Raw genomic sequence first — 13,469 nt, 5'->3', positions numbered from 1 at the left:
ACTGTGTTGTTGGCGAGGAATGGTTCCGGTGCAGTGTCGACGACGACAACAACATCGTCGACGGTAGTGTCGACGGCGATCTCGTCGACGGGCTCGTCTACGAGAAAAACTCCAGAAGAAGAAGATCACACCAGCAGTGACTTCCCTGAGCAAGATTACTCCTCTCGTTCCATCGCACCTTTTGGAGGAGGAAGAGTCGGATGAGGATGGACCCTTCAGGTACGCCAGTGGCCCTTTCGCAACTCCATGTGAAATGTCAGGAAGATGATGATGAAGAGGGTTATGAAGAATATCACAGCCTCTCACAGAATTGTTACCGGCAAGGACCTCAGGAGGAGATGGTCGCTATGCCATCCTCAATGATGATGGACTTGCAGTTCATGTTGCAGGATTATGAAAAGAGGTTTCCTCCGTCAGTAGTCCCTCAGGAAGTTCCTCTTTCACGTCCCCATTCTATTCCGGCTACTCGAGTCCGCAGCAGAGAATCGCTACTGGACACTACTCCACAAACGCCTCAGGTCCAACACCACCAGGATCCAGTTATCACGGATGACAAGGACCATGAGGAGGGGGAGCTAACGGAACCCCACAAAGAATGGGATGCCTATCTTAACCCATCTCCACCATCACCCACTCAAGGAACGGTGGATTCTCCACCAGTGGAAATTGGCGGATCCCACAACTTGATGGAAAGAGTTGCAAAAAGATTTGAGCTGCCTATGAAGACAACTCAGGCAGAATGTTTTCATTATGGCTTTAAAGAGCCTTATCAAAAATCAGTCAGATCCATACCAATCAATGACGATGTATGGAAGGAAGTTTTGCAGGTGATGACAACTCCAGCGACGGTTACACCTGTGCTCGCTAGGTTGGACAAGAAGTATAAGGCGCCTTCAGACGCTCCAGCGTGTTTGCTGGGCCATCCTAAACCAGACTCTATCATTTTGCAGGCAGCGCAACAAAAATCGAAGAACCCGTCAGCACCTATTTCTGCACCTCCGGACAGGGAGGGGGCGGCATATGGACAATGCAGGTGAAAGATTCTCCTCAATGTCAGCTCTCCTAGTCAGAGCAGCTAATGCCCTTGCCATTCTGGGCAGATATGACAGGCAGATATGGTGCGATATAGCCCCTTATGTTGACCTCCTTCCGGAAGACAGTAAACAGGAGGCAAAGAAGATTCGGCAGGAAGGTGAGAGGACTTCAGCCATGGACATAGCTACCACAGCCATTCGTTCCCTAGGAGGAGCAGCAGTTTTACGGCGCCAGGGTTGGCTGAGGGCCACTGTCTTTAGGCCGGAGGTCCAAAATAAGATTCTGGATCTACCTTTTGATGGGGAGGATTTATTTGGACGTCTGGTAGATGAGACCCTGCAGAGCATTAAGAAGGATACGGCGAAGGCCTTGGGTACGTTGCAGTATCGGAAGGTGCCCTTTCGAGGTGCCCGTGGAAGAGGACAACCATCTTATAGAGGTGGATACCAACTAGGAAGAGACACCTCCTATTCTTCCTCATCACAGCACTACCGGCAGCAATACGGTCAGAGGCAATCTGTAAGCTACTCTAAGTCCACTCCCAGAGGACGAGGAGGTCGTCCAGGTAAAGACAACAACAAAAGACAATGACCACCATCAAACTCCAGTTTTTTATCCTCCTACCCCGTCAAATGTTCCCCTGGGTGGATGAGTAACTTATTATTTACGTCAGTGGCAGAAAATAACATCAGACAAATGGGTCCTCTACATAATAAAATGTGGATACTCTAGAATTTCTACGCTTCCCTCCTCTCACGTATCAAGAAGTCAAACAACTACTTCAAATGTGTCGGGGGATTCAGCAATGCTCCAAAAGGGAGCAATAGAACCGGTACCGAACTCCCAAAGAGGAAAAGGATTTTATTCACTTTTCTTCTTGATCCGGATGAATGCTCTCAAGTGGGGTCCGATCCTGGACCTACGGTCTTTAAATGCCTATCTCAAGAAACAGTCATTCATAATGGTGACCCTCCAGGATATTCTGCTACTCTTAAACCCAGGCGATCAGATGACCTCCCTAGGTTTACAGGATGCCTATTTTCATATCCCCATCCATCCGTCCCACAGAAAGTACCTTCGATTTACAGTGGCAAAAAACATTACCAGTTCAAAGTGCTGCCATTCGGCCTCAAATCTGCCCGAGAATTTTTACAAAATGTCTGGCACCGGTGGCAGCTTATCTCCGAAGACAAAAACACCAACTATTCCCATACCTAGACGATTGGTTAATAAAGGCACCATTGCAGAAGGCGGCTCAGGCTTCAACTTTGGCTTGCATGGACTTGTTTGCAGATCTGGATCTGACTTTAAATGTGGAAAAATCGTCTCTTCAACCACCCAGAAGGATCACGTTTCTGGGTGCAATCCTAGATACGTCTCAAAACAAGGCATTCCCATCCATAGAAAGACAATTGAGACTCGTCTCTCTGGCCAAAGAGTTCAGGAGAAGAAAGTGTCTTTCAGTCCGAAAATACAAATCACTTCTGGGGACGATGTCTTCATGCATACCACTCATTCCCCTGTGTCGATTGAGAATGCGTCTGTTACAAGAGGCGCTAGACCTACAGTGGTGCCAAGCAAAGGGATCCTTAGAGGACAAGGTCAAAGTCACGCAACCAATGTTGCAGGCAATAGCGTGGTGGACTCAAAGAAGCAATATCTTGGTGTGTCTTTCCTTTCTGACCGAACCAGCCCCACTGGTGGTTACCACGGATGCCTCCCTCGAAGGATGGGGAGCCGTCTTCCAGGAGTTACAGGTCAGCGGCCGATGGAAATAAAAGGAACAACACCTTCACATAAACCTATTGGAGTTAAGGACAATAGGATTGGCATTGTTGGCCTTCCTGCCAAGAGTAGAAGGAAGATTGGTGCTAGTGCGGACAGACAACACGACCGCAATGCACTATATAAACAAGCAGGGGTGCACTAGATCGCTCTCTCTGTCAAGAGAAGCTAAAAAAATCAGGAAATGGGCTATAAATAACAAGGTAACTCTGAAGGCTGTACATCTTCCAGGGGATCAGAACATGACAGCGGACACTCTCAGCAGGCAAAAGACGACCTGTCACGAGTGGGAATTCAATCAGAAAACACTACTGAAAATCTTTGCCAAATGGGAAGTACCAACAGTGGATCTGTTTGCCACAGCCCAGAATAAGAAATGGCAATTCTTTGCAAGCTAGCGTAACCAAAGGGGATCGTGGGGGAATGCGATTTCGATGTCAGGGTCAGGCGTCTTTGCCTCCGCTTTTCCGCCGATTCCCCTCCTGCCGCCAGTACTCATGAAGATGAAGAAGGAGCTGTGCAGGATAATGCTAATAGCAGCTTGGTGGCCCAGGCAACACTGGTTCACGGAACTGCTCATTTTACAAGAAACAGAGCCAATACGTCTACAGCCAATACTAGAACTATTGACTATGGCTCAGGGACAAGTGCGGCATCCAGATCCGACATCACTGCAATTAGCAGCCTGGCTCCTGAATACAGAGAATTTCATCGCTTAACCACATTGCTGCGGCTGTAATTTTTCCGCTGTGCGGCAATTTACAGAATCCCGCGTTACATGACGAGCTCAGCTCGTCATCAGCACACGACCACCGTGGCTGATGACGAGCTGAGCTCGTCATCAGCAGCGAAGGGGTTAAACATTCCGACAGAATGTAGAGAGATCCTGGCAAAGGCGACGGCTGAAAGCACTAATAAGACATATAGGATGAAATGGAAAAGATTCTGCTTGTGGTGTCAGGAGAACGACTTACATCCTCTGCAAGCAGAGGCATGTCAAATCATCCCATATTTACTAAGGCTGGCAAAGTCTGGATAGGCCCATGCCTCTATTAAAGTGCATTTGGCGGCGATCTCTAGATACAGGAGAAGTTCAATGGGTCCATCTCTGTGGTCGGAGAGGATTGTAAAGCAGTTCATGAAGGGGTTATTTAGAGTTTACCCACCTGTCAAGCCTCCACCTCCTCTATGGCAACTGAATATTGTTTTATCACAATTGATGAAACCACCATTTGAACCAATTCATAAAACTGATCTAAAATTCCTATCCTGGAAGGTGGCTCCATTAATAGCTCTGACATCAGCCAGGAGAGCGGGAGAAATACAGGCACTTACAACGCAAGAACCTTTTCTGCAAATCAGAGAGGACAGGCTGGTGCTCAGAACAAATCTGAAATGTATTCCAAAGGTGCCAACGGATTTCCACTTGAATGAGCCATTGATCCTTAAAATATTCTTTCCTCAACCATCTACGGTGGCAGAAGGAACTCTCCACAATCTGGATGTTCAGCGTTGTCTGAAATTTTATTTACAAAGGACAAGAACTTTCAGAAAATCTACACAATTGTTTGTGGCTTTTAGTGTCCCTAGGAAAGGGTTCCGGTTGTCAAAACGGGGAATTGCACGATGGATCTCAAACGCAATTCAATTCTGTCATCAGGCGGCGGGAAAGCCGTTGGCTGCACGTGTTCGTGCACATTCAACAAGAGCGGTATCAACCTCTACTACTCTGTTTTCAGGCGTCTCTATTCAGGACATCTGCAGAGCAGCTACCTGGAGGAGTACGCATACCTTTACCAGACATTACTGCCTGGACGCCCACGCGAGAAGCGATGTAGCAGTGGGACAAGCTGTACTGAGGAACCTTTTCCAATAACGGTGAGCCTTCTTTGTCATCCCTCCTTCCTTGGTTGGTAAGATAAGCACATTTTATTATTGTACACTGTTATAACATTTATGAGCAATCGGTCTATGGATATTTTTATACAGCTATTGCTACAAGAGAATGACATGTGTTACCTGTTTGGGAGAAGTAGGTGACAGAACAAAATGTGCATTGATTTACTGCTCGCTATTCTGATTCAGGTATGTGAATCTATTAAAGCTCCAATACTAGTGTAAGAAAACAAGTTACTTACCTGTAACTGTAATTCTCCAGTATTGGAAGCTTTCATAGATTCACATACGCCCACCCTCCTCCCCTGAGAGGCTCACCTCGTTTTAGGCACTAGTGCCCACATGAATCATTGAGAATTGCATTCGCAAACGGTGCGCATCGCAATTTTCGGCCGTTTGCGAATGCAATTCTCAAATTTTGGATGCATCATGCTTTTCGCAATTTTAGGAATCGCAACCATGTTGCGATTTCTAAAATTGCGATTGCATTTAAGAAATTGCAATTTGAGATTTCTTAAATGCAATGCATGATTATTTTTAAATTGCGAATTCGCAATTTGGAAGGGGTAAATTAGCATGAAGTTGAACTTCATGCTAATTTACCGAAAACTTTCAAACATGCACTAGTTGCATATTTGAAAGTTTTAATTTACACACACACATGTCCTTGGGTCATGTGTGTGTGTAAATTGCACTTAAAGTTAAAATTCAGGGGTGCAGGGAGGGGTTCTTTGAACCCCCCCCCTGCACCCTTGAAATTGCATTCACATTTTGCGATTCGCAAAATGAAATTAGCAAAATGTGAATGCCTTCCCATTCATTCCAATGGGCCTTTTGGCCCATAGGAATCAATGCGAAGAGTTTCCTTAATTGCGATTCGCAAATTGTGAATCGCAATTAAGGAAAAATACCGAATCGCAATAAAAAATGCAAATTTTTCATGCATTGCCGTTTGCGATTCCTTAATTTTCGCAATTTAGGAATCGCAAACGGCAACAATGATGCATGTGGCCGAAAGAGTGTTATAGCACAAGTGCCCGAAAATCTGAGGGGCAAAAGGTTCTCTCAGGAGGGTTCTAGAGGGTGAAGAGCTCTGATTGGCTAAGGGAAAAGTTTGGTCCTTTTTTACATAACAAAGGTTATGGTTTGCAAAAGGGAAATGGGCCTAGGCCTTTTTTCAGTTAGCTATACTGCTAAGCATTGCTTTTTATGTACCGGAGTCTCCCGTCTCGACAACGGGGGAAATGATTCAGGTATGTGAATCTATGAAAGCTTCCAATACTGGAGAACTACAGTTACAGGTAAGTGACTTGTTTTCTTAATGTACTCTAAAAGACTACAACAAGCTAAACTATCCCCTCAGTTCATGCATAGGGGGACGAATGGACAACATCTGCAGAGTCCCCTACAATGTTCCTACATATATTCTGGTGCTCTTGCAGTGGAGAAACCCAATGGGTGGAAGAGATTAAATATCTGACAATCATTACACGATTGCCCCTCAGTCTCAGTGCATTACGATGAACTTAGTGGGGCTAGTGCTGATACGGAAGGAAATCACTGTGTGTAGTTCTGTCTAAGCACTTATTTGCAGATCAGCGGAAGTCCTCCAGTGCTGCCGGATACAATGGCGGTGTTTAGGAAAATTGTCTGTTGCTGAATGTGATCTCAACATGTTTGTGAACTGACAAAGTGTGTTACTTGTTTGATACGCGTAGGAGGTGGATGTTGAAGAAATGCAAATTTTTGTTCAAACCAGTACATATATATTTAACAAAATAAGCTGCCATCCCTGTGATTGCAAAAAGTGTATATAATTGGATTTGCTCGAATAAATCTGATTATTTATTAAACCTGATAAATAAAGTGTACAAAAAAATGTGCCCCCCTGTTTAAACCCTAATTGTGGTATATTTTGTGGCTGATGAAGTGTTCGGTTTTCTAAAGGCTTATTTTGTTCTTGTCCAGGCGTGGGAGGTAACAGTGCGGACCTGTGCCTATACCAACCACACAGTGTTGCCCGAAGCTCTGGAGCGATGGCCAGTCCATTTGTTTGAGAAGCTGCTCCCTCGCCACCTGGAGATCATATACGCCATCAATCAGAAGCACCTTGACGTAAGGAATAAAGATAGCGCTAGTTCATTCAGCACTGAAACAGCCAGGCAGTGTAAAAGGAGAGGACTATTTCAGATAGAGAATGTAAAATTATTTTAAAATTCGCGGATTAATCCTAATAAATAGAAGCACCCTCACATAAAATGTCAGGACAAGAAATTTTGGACGGGATGAAACGGGAAAACGATGGGCTCAACGCCCGGAGCAGAGGATCTTCTTGCTGGATTTTAAACCAAAGAGGGTGTATTAAAATTTAATTTTTCAAGGCAGGAACTACCCATATTTAAAAAACCCAAATAAATAAAACTACCTTATTGTTCCCTCCTTAAAACATAGCATTTTCGTAAAAAAGGTGAATTTAGTCATATAAAGTCCAACATCAGATATAAATATTTTTAGAACACTACACACATAATAGTGAACACCTACAATTTAAATACTTTCTTTTAGAATCCCGGGAGGTGACACACATGACATGTAAGCAGGGTTTGGTGATGATGGATGAGGGTGGTGGGGCAAGGTGATCACCAAATGTGCTATGTTTTGTTATGCTAAAATCGCTTGTAAAGCGCACATGCACCGATTGGTTACTACCAATCAATGTTGGCTTTTCCACTCTTTTTGGGACACTTTAGAGGGCCACATGCCTGTCTAGTAAGTACTGAATAAGTGTGTACATCCAATGAATTAACATATATGCAAATTGATAAATTGCAAATGTACCATCGGCAATAATAGTGAGGACCCATGTAAATTGATTTAACAATAGTACTGTACCTTTCCTTAGCAGTCCTAGCTACATCTTGTTAAAATAAGTAGCATTTAACTCGAGGCAGACTTCTTGTGCACTCACAAATGACTTCGAGCTGTTCCCATTCTCCCATTATTGGATAATATTCACTACCTTCTTCACACTTAAGCAGGTTTCTAGAACCAAGCTGTAACCAACCTGAAATACTATTTTAGTAATGATGGATTCCTTGTCCGCTCCTCTTCCCCTCACCCCAACTGCAAGTTGTGAGTCTTGTAGTTTTTATATGAGCTTACCCCCACAGTTATCATCAATCTCTGAAGGGGTACCCTAACCTAAACTTGACTTCTGAGACCGGTGATTAAATTGACCTTCATGATGGCCCCTGTGGGTTTTAGAAGCAGATGTGCCAGGGTGAAAACAAGTGTTAATTGTTTATAATGAATGTCCTTGACAGGGAAATGCTAAATGTCTTCTTTCAGGAAATCTCTTGGGTGACCTTTGATTATTGTATTATAATGCATCTATTGATGACTCTCTCATCACACATAGAATGTGGGAATCTGTTATGAAAGTTTCCAGTGATCTATTGCTGTGTCCTTATCATGTTGACAGACAAAGACCTAGGTTTATAGACGGAATTGTATATAAACTGTATTGATGGCGCTATATTGTGAGAGGGTGGGACAGAGTCTTCATACACAACTTATATTTAACAGTTTCTAATACGCACCGATTGATATTGTAGCAAATACTGCAGAATGAGGAGAAACTTGTGTCTTGGGTATCACTTCACATAATAATATAGAACGTTATGGAAGTTTAGAAAATGTTTGGGAGGAGAAGGTCTGTCTTCTATACCTGGGCTTACATTCTTTAATTTATTCTGTAACAGAAAGTAGCCGCACTGTTCCCTGGAGACATGGACCGCTTGAGAACAATGTCGATTGTGGAAGAAGGGGACTGCAAGAGAATTAACATGGCCCACCTCTGTGTGATTGGATCTCACGCTGTCAATGGCGTGGCGAGAATTCATTCTGAAATTGTAAAAAATTCTGTGTAAGTAAAATGCAAATCCAGGTTTTTTTTATTATTATTTTTTTATGTGGATCTTTGGTGTACTGGCCAATGGGTCACCTGGTCATGGAAACCTATCTGGGGTGGGCGTAACTCAAGGAGTTTTACTCCATGGAATTCCACAGAGTTACATGAAAATTCCACAGAGTTCTGCGAATTGGCAGAGTTGGCGCGTCGCGCTGCTCGTGTTGATTTTTAGAGCTGGGGGCTTGTTACGTGCCCCAAAATCAGCACGAACAGCACCACGCCAGAGATTGCTGTTTCTTTGCTGCCGCTTGAGTAGATTTTCTACTCGAGCTGCAACTTTCTCACCACAAACTGTTGCAACCGCCAACATTGAGAAAATCTCGCCTGGTGTCCTTCTAGCTCCCGAAAATCACGCTAGGGGGTGCCAGTTATAGCTCACGCTTTCCAACTTACCGTTGGCATGCCACGTGTGAGAAAAGACTCCACCACACAGCAGGTGGAGTTTGGCCAGAACTCCACGTTACAAGCGTACCGCAGAGTGACCAAAACTCGGAGAACTCCCCCCCGTAGAGCGGAATTTATCTCCCACCCCTAAGCATATCTTCTTGAGTATGGTACAAGTGAAGGTTTTAGAAAGGAGCAGAGGAAAGGCATAGTGTAGTGATCAAACTTAAAGACATAAAACAGTGTCCAAAGAGGGTTTTTTCAAGAGTTGCCATTTTTCTAGAGTGACAGCTATTACAACCATTTACCCTTCAGAAACTTTCTTCTTCCTCTATTTGAAATATTTGGTATTTGGGCATTGGCCAAGCATCACACGTTTTTCCTTATTTTGATTTTGTCAATGACTTTTGGATTCTCAATGGAAAGGATAACATACTAACTTTGGTTTGAAGCTCTTTACTAAGTTATTCATCCAAAAGAAACGTGTACAAAGAATTCATGTTCTTCATAGCATGTAGCCCTTCCAGGCATCTGGGTGAGAGAGGGGAAAACGCAGTTGTGAAGCACCGTATTGCCACCACCAAGTTCAATCCCAGAGGTGGCCACAGGTTTAGTAAGCAAGGCCCTGTAGTCCAGTGATGGGCCTGCTCTAAAGTACAAAGAATCAATTTCCTCAAGTATGTTGCCCTTCTGATCGTCTGGAGGAGACACTGAAAAACACATGAAAGAATGTTCTTCTTAAAGTTACTTATGGAGCCGTATAAGACTCCTATGATTTGACAATACTTTCAGCTCTTCGCTGATTGGTAAGAAATTCTCAGGGCCACTAATTGAAATCTATGCAAGCCAGGACTGTGCTTTAACAGCCATCAATATGGGAAAGTTGTCCCCCCTTCCCACCCAGGAGACAAATTTGACATATCGTTTTTGGAGTATGGATTTTGTGTGCTCTATGAGGAATGTCCATGTAAAATGGTTGTGAATACTCGGTTTGCTTCAACTTTGAGGGTGCTCAATCCATTTAGCATGAACATCCCTTCTGAAATTACCCCAATCACAATTCATACCCAAAAGTCAGTACCGATGAAAGTCTTCCCAATATGTGAATTTTAAGTTCCATCTGCAGACCTAAACGTATGTAGATTCTTATTTTGTGTGAATAAGAATTTTGAAATTTGTGACCATTTAGCATGTTCTACTGAGCAAAAGATTAGAATGTCATTCAGCTCCCCATGTGTTTTGAGCTGAACACTACACTTGCATTTAATCATGTGCTTGAAACTTTTCAGAGACAATTAAAAAATAATAACCAATTTGTTTGGTGGTTGCAGGTGGTGGGGAACTCCATTCATTTTTGGGAACTGGGACTTATTTTCATCATCAGACTTTGATCCAGGGCAAGAAAAGCGAAAAGGAAGGAAGAAGAGAAAAACACAAAGGCCTCCCCAAAGGGTAGGGGTAGGAATGAAAAAGAACCCCAGAGGTTGGGATAAAGAAACAGGAAGTGTAGAATTGCTCCAGCCATGTTCCCACACCTTTCGTTTTAGTGTTGTAGTTACCAGCATTGAGGGGCAGACTGAGGGACGCTGAGAGGAATGAATGAATAACAATAATGAGAAGTTGAGGGCTGCTGGAGCAAATGACACAGCCACCCAGGCATAGCCATGAGCAACATGCACTGTTCGGTTAAGGCCTAGAACACTGATTGCCCTTGGTGTTGTTCAGGAGATTAATCTCTAGCCTTTCAGTCTCAACCCTCTCACCTATGTGGGAGACGGCAGCTCTGCATCCAAGTCTTTATTTCATTATTGCTCCATGAACCTTCCTGTGGAGGCGGTAGAAATTCTGCACTACCTGATGCTGATCTGGAGTTGGAAGCTAGTATTCAAATTCCATAGCCTCTTAGGGGTTGTTGATTAATTGAGAAATCTTGATTTGTGAGGATGTTGAATACTGTAAGATGGAATTATATCGCTTTTTATATGTAACTATTATGTTATATAGCTTTTAACTTGTAATATACCATTTCACAGTATATTGTTTTTAGAATTATCAAATGTCAGTTGTCTATCTTTCTTTCAAATAATTTCTCTGAATAAAGTAATTATTTTTTTCACAACAAATGTTATTGGGTTTTAGCAAAATAACTAGTCCATTACTGCCTACAGACAGAAATGAGAAGTTAAATTCCCATAATCAGCAGTAATTCTAGAACTTGCAACAGGCCTTCCAGTCCCATATATCTACATTAGCATAGCTGAACACTTTTATATTCTACTACTTTGTTAGATTAAAAAAAAAAAGTTTAATTTAAAAACAAATACCATCGCACAGTCCACTAAATACGGGGGGCACATGGGCGACAAGTAGTGCTAAGTAGGGTTAGCAGCAGTTACCCATGACACTGCCCCTAATTTTTTGTTAAGGATGTTAGGTTTGTGGAGCAATGCATGTTTGCTTGGTGCCTCTTCAAAGTGAGATGACCTTAACCTTCACTTCTTTTATGCATCTGTAGCTTTGCTACCCCAGTGAATGCCCTTGCTACACTAGTTCTCCAGGGTAAAGAAGACGGAGGCAAGAACAGAAAATGAGCATTACTGTGAGCATTGTGTAGTTTGCACTCCCAGCTCATTTTCCACACCTTCAAAAATAAAAAGGACTTTGTTGAGGGGTGAAGAATCGGACAACAGGCCATACATGTGATGCTATCGGGGGTCAAAGGTTGCATGTTGTCACTTTAACTGCTCGTTGCTTTTCTTGAATAAACATCTATGGAAGAGCAAGCAATCTGAATGTCGGCAATCCGGTTTTACTCCTCCCTTGGTTTAAATATTTTATGTCTGTTCCAGTCAGCCTCTCTGCCTCCTTTTTATTTCTGCGGCCAAAAGATTTACAGTTGATCTTCCACAGGGCTCTGTCACCTAGTATTTTCAATGTAAGTGTGCTATTCCCATTTTGATCCATGGCCTCCGTTTTTAGGTCGAGCCTTCGCAGCGCACATGCGCTGCAAACGAAAACGACCTTTTTCGAGCGCTTTGGCTTTTCAGCCAAGCACGTGCATGCGTTCCATTGCCTTCAATGGCAACGCATGCAGGTCAGGAGATTCACTCGCGGGAGCGCGCGCCACCATCTGGCAGCAATTATCGCTCCCGCGAGTGAATCGCCCCCCTGCCGCGCGAGGCGCTCTTGTTTGTTACTTGTTCAGTTTGTTACCACTGACTGAAATCGAGCCTTGCTCTGGTGGCCCTCTAATTACTTTTAGAAGTCATATTTGTCAATTGCGACAAGCAATGATTTGGCTGAATGAAAACAGACATCTAAACGCAATTTACAGCCCCACAGATCTTCACCCCATTCCCTCGTGTAGTATAACTGCCGCAGATATCAGCAATTAAATGCAACTGTCCACCGTTCCATGTAGACGCCGGCATATTGTGAAATCCCCTCCCTCACACGATAGTGAACCATTACATCCTGGGACATGTGACCATCGACTCTTGGGGCCACTAACTGGCTCGGCCCACATTGTGGTAAGGGGAAGAGAAGAGTGTGCGCACAATTTGCTTGGTGTTTCAGGAATATGGCATTCCTGTAACCGAGGCTTAAAGATTTCATGACACTAATGTAGAAGCAGCTATATAAAACAACTAGGAGACTTGAAGAAGCTGGCTAACAGGGCGCTATTGAAATGATTCCTTTGTGCAGAGTTGTCAACGTAATGCAGAGGGCGGCCCTCTGTCGGCAGTCAGTAGAATTGCAGCCTATCGTCTGAAGGAAATCTCTAATGAGGCCATGGTAAAGAAGATATGGTAAATATAACCTGCCCATAATGCATTGTATGCAAGACCAACAGCCGCCACAGCCATGATTGTTTTCTATTACCATTGATAATAAATGTTGTGTCGCTCCTTTAACAAATGAGTTTGCAGTTCTTTATCACCCTTGAGATCAGTTATCATTATCGTCCTACTTGTTTTATGCAAATTATTTCACGGGATCCGTATTGTTCTTCATTTACAGTATAATTAGAAATTAGTATTTCCCATTATGTAGCTGCCTCATTTTGGAGCTGATAAAAGAAACAAATACATTTTTGAAAGGTCTCACATATTGCTTTTGATACTTGATAAGTACGATATTTGACCCTCTCCAGATAGTTTGGATGAGTGGTGATCCTGATAATAAAGACACTGTAGTAAAACCTGAAGCTCTCTGTACTAGCTATTGTGGAAACAACTGCTATAATACAACGAGGAGACATAATAAAGATGTTTAACAGGGCGCTGTTCGAAGCATCCTTGGGGCAGAGTTGACAACGTAATGCCGAGGGCAGCCCTCTGTCGGTAGTCAGTAGAATTGCAGCCTATATGTAAATAATTTTATAGGACCCGTATTGCTC

At 43.4% G+C, this 13,469-nt stretch overlaps 1 protein-coding gene across 1 annotated transcript in view; it reads left to right on the top strand.

Moving 5' to 3' along the window:
• PYGB (glycogen phosphorylase B) overlaps window positions 1–13,469 on the top strand; it is a 684,627-nt gene that overhangs the window by 427,185 nt on the left and 243,973 nt on the right. The window contains exons 10-11 of the mRNA XM_086927201.1: window positions 6,685–6,831; window positions 8,478–8,641. Of these exons, the coding sequence (XP_086783327.1) occupies window positions 6,685–6,831; window positions 8,478–8,641 (311 nt within the window). The remainder of the gene's footprint in view (window positions 1–6,684; window positions 6,832–8,477; window positions 8,642–13,469) is intronic.

Source organism: Lissotriton vulgaris, chromosome 6, assembly GCF_964263255.1.
Source record: "Lissotriton vulgaris chromosome 6, aLisVul1.2, whole genome shotgun sequence".
NCBI lineage: Eukaryota > Metazoa > Chordata > Amphibia > Caudata > Salamandridae > Lissotriton > Lissotriton vulgaris.
Note: the sequence above shows the minus strand (reverse complement) of the source record. Positions and strands in the feature narration are given on the sequence as shown.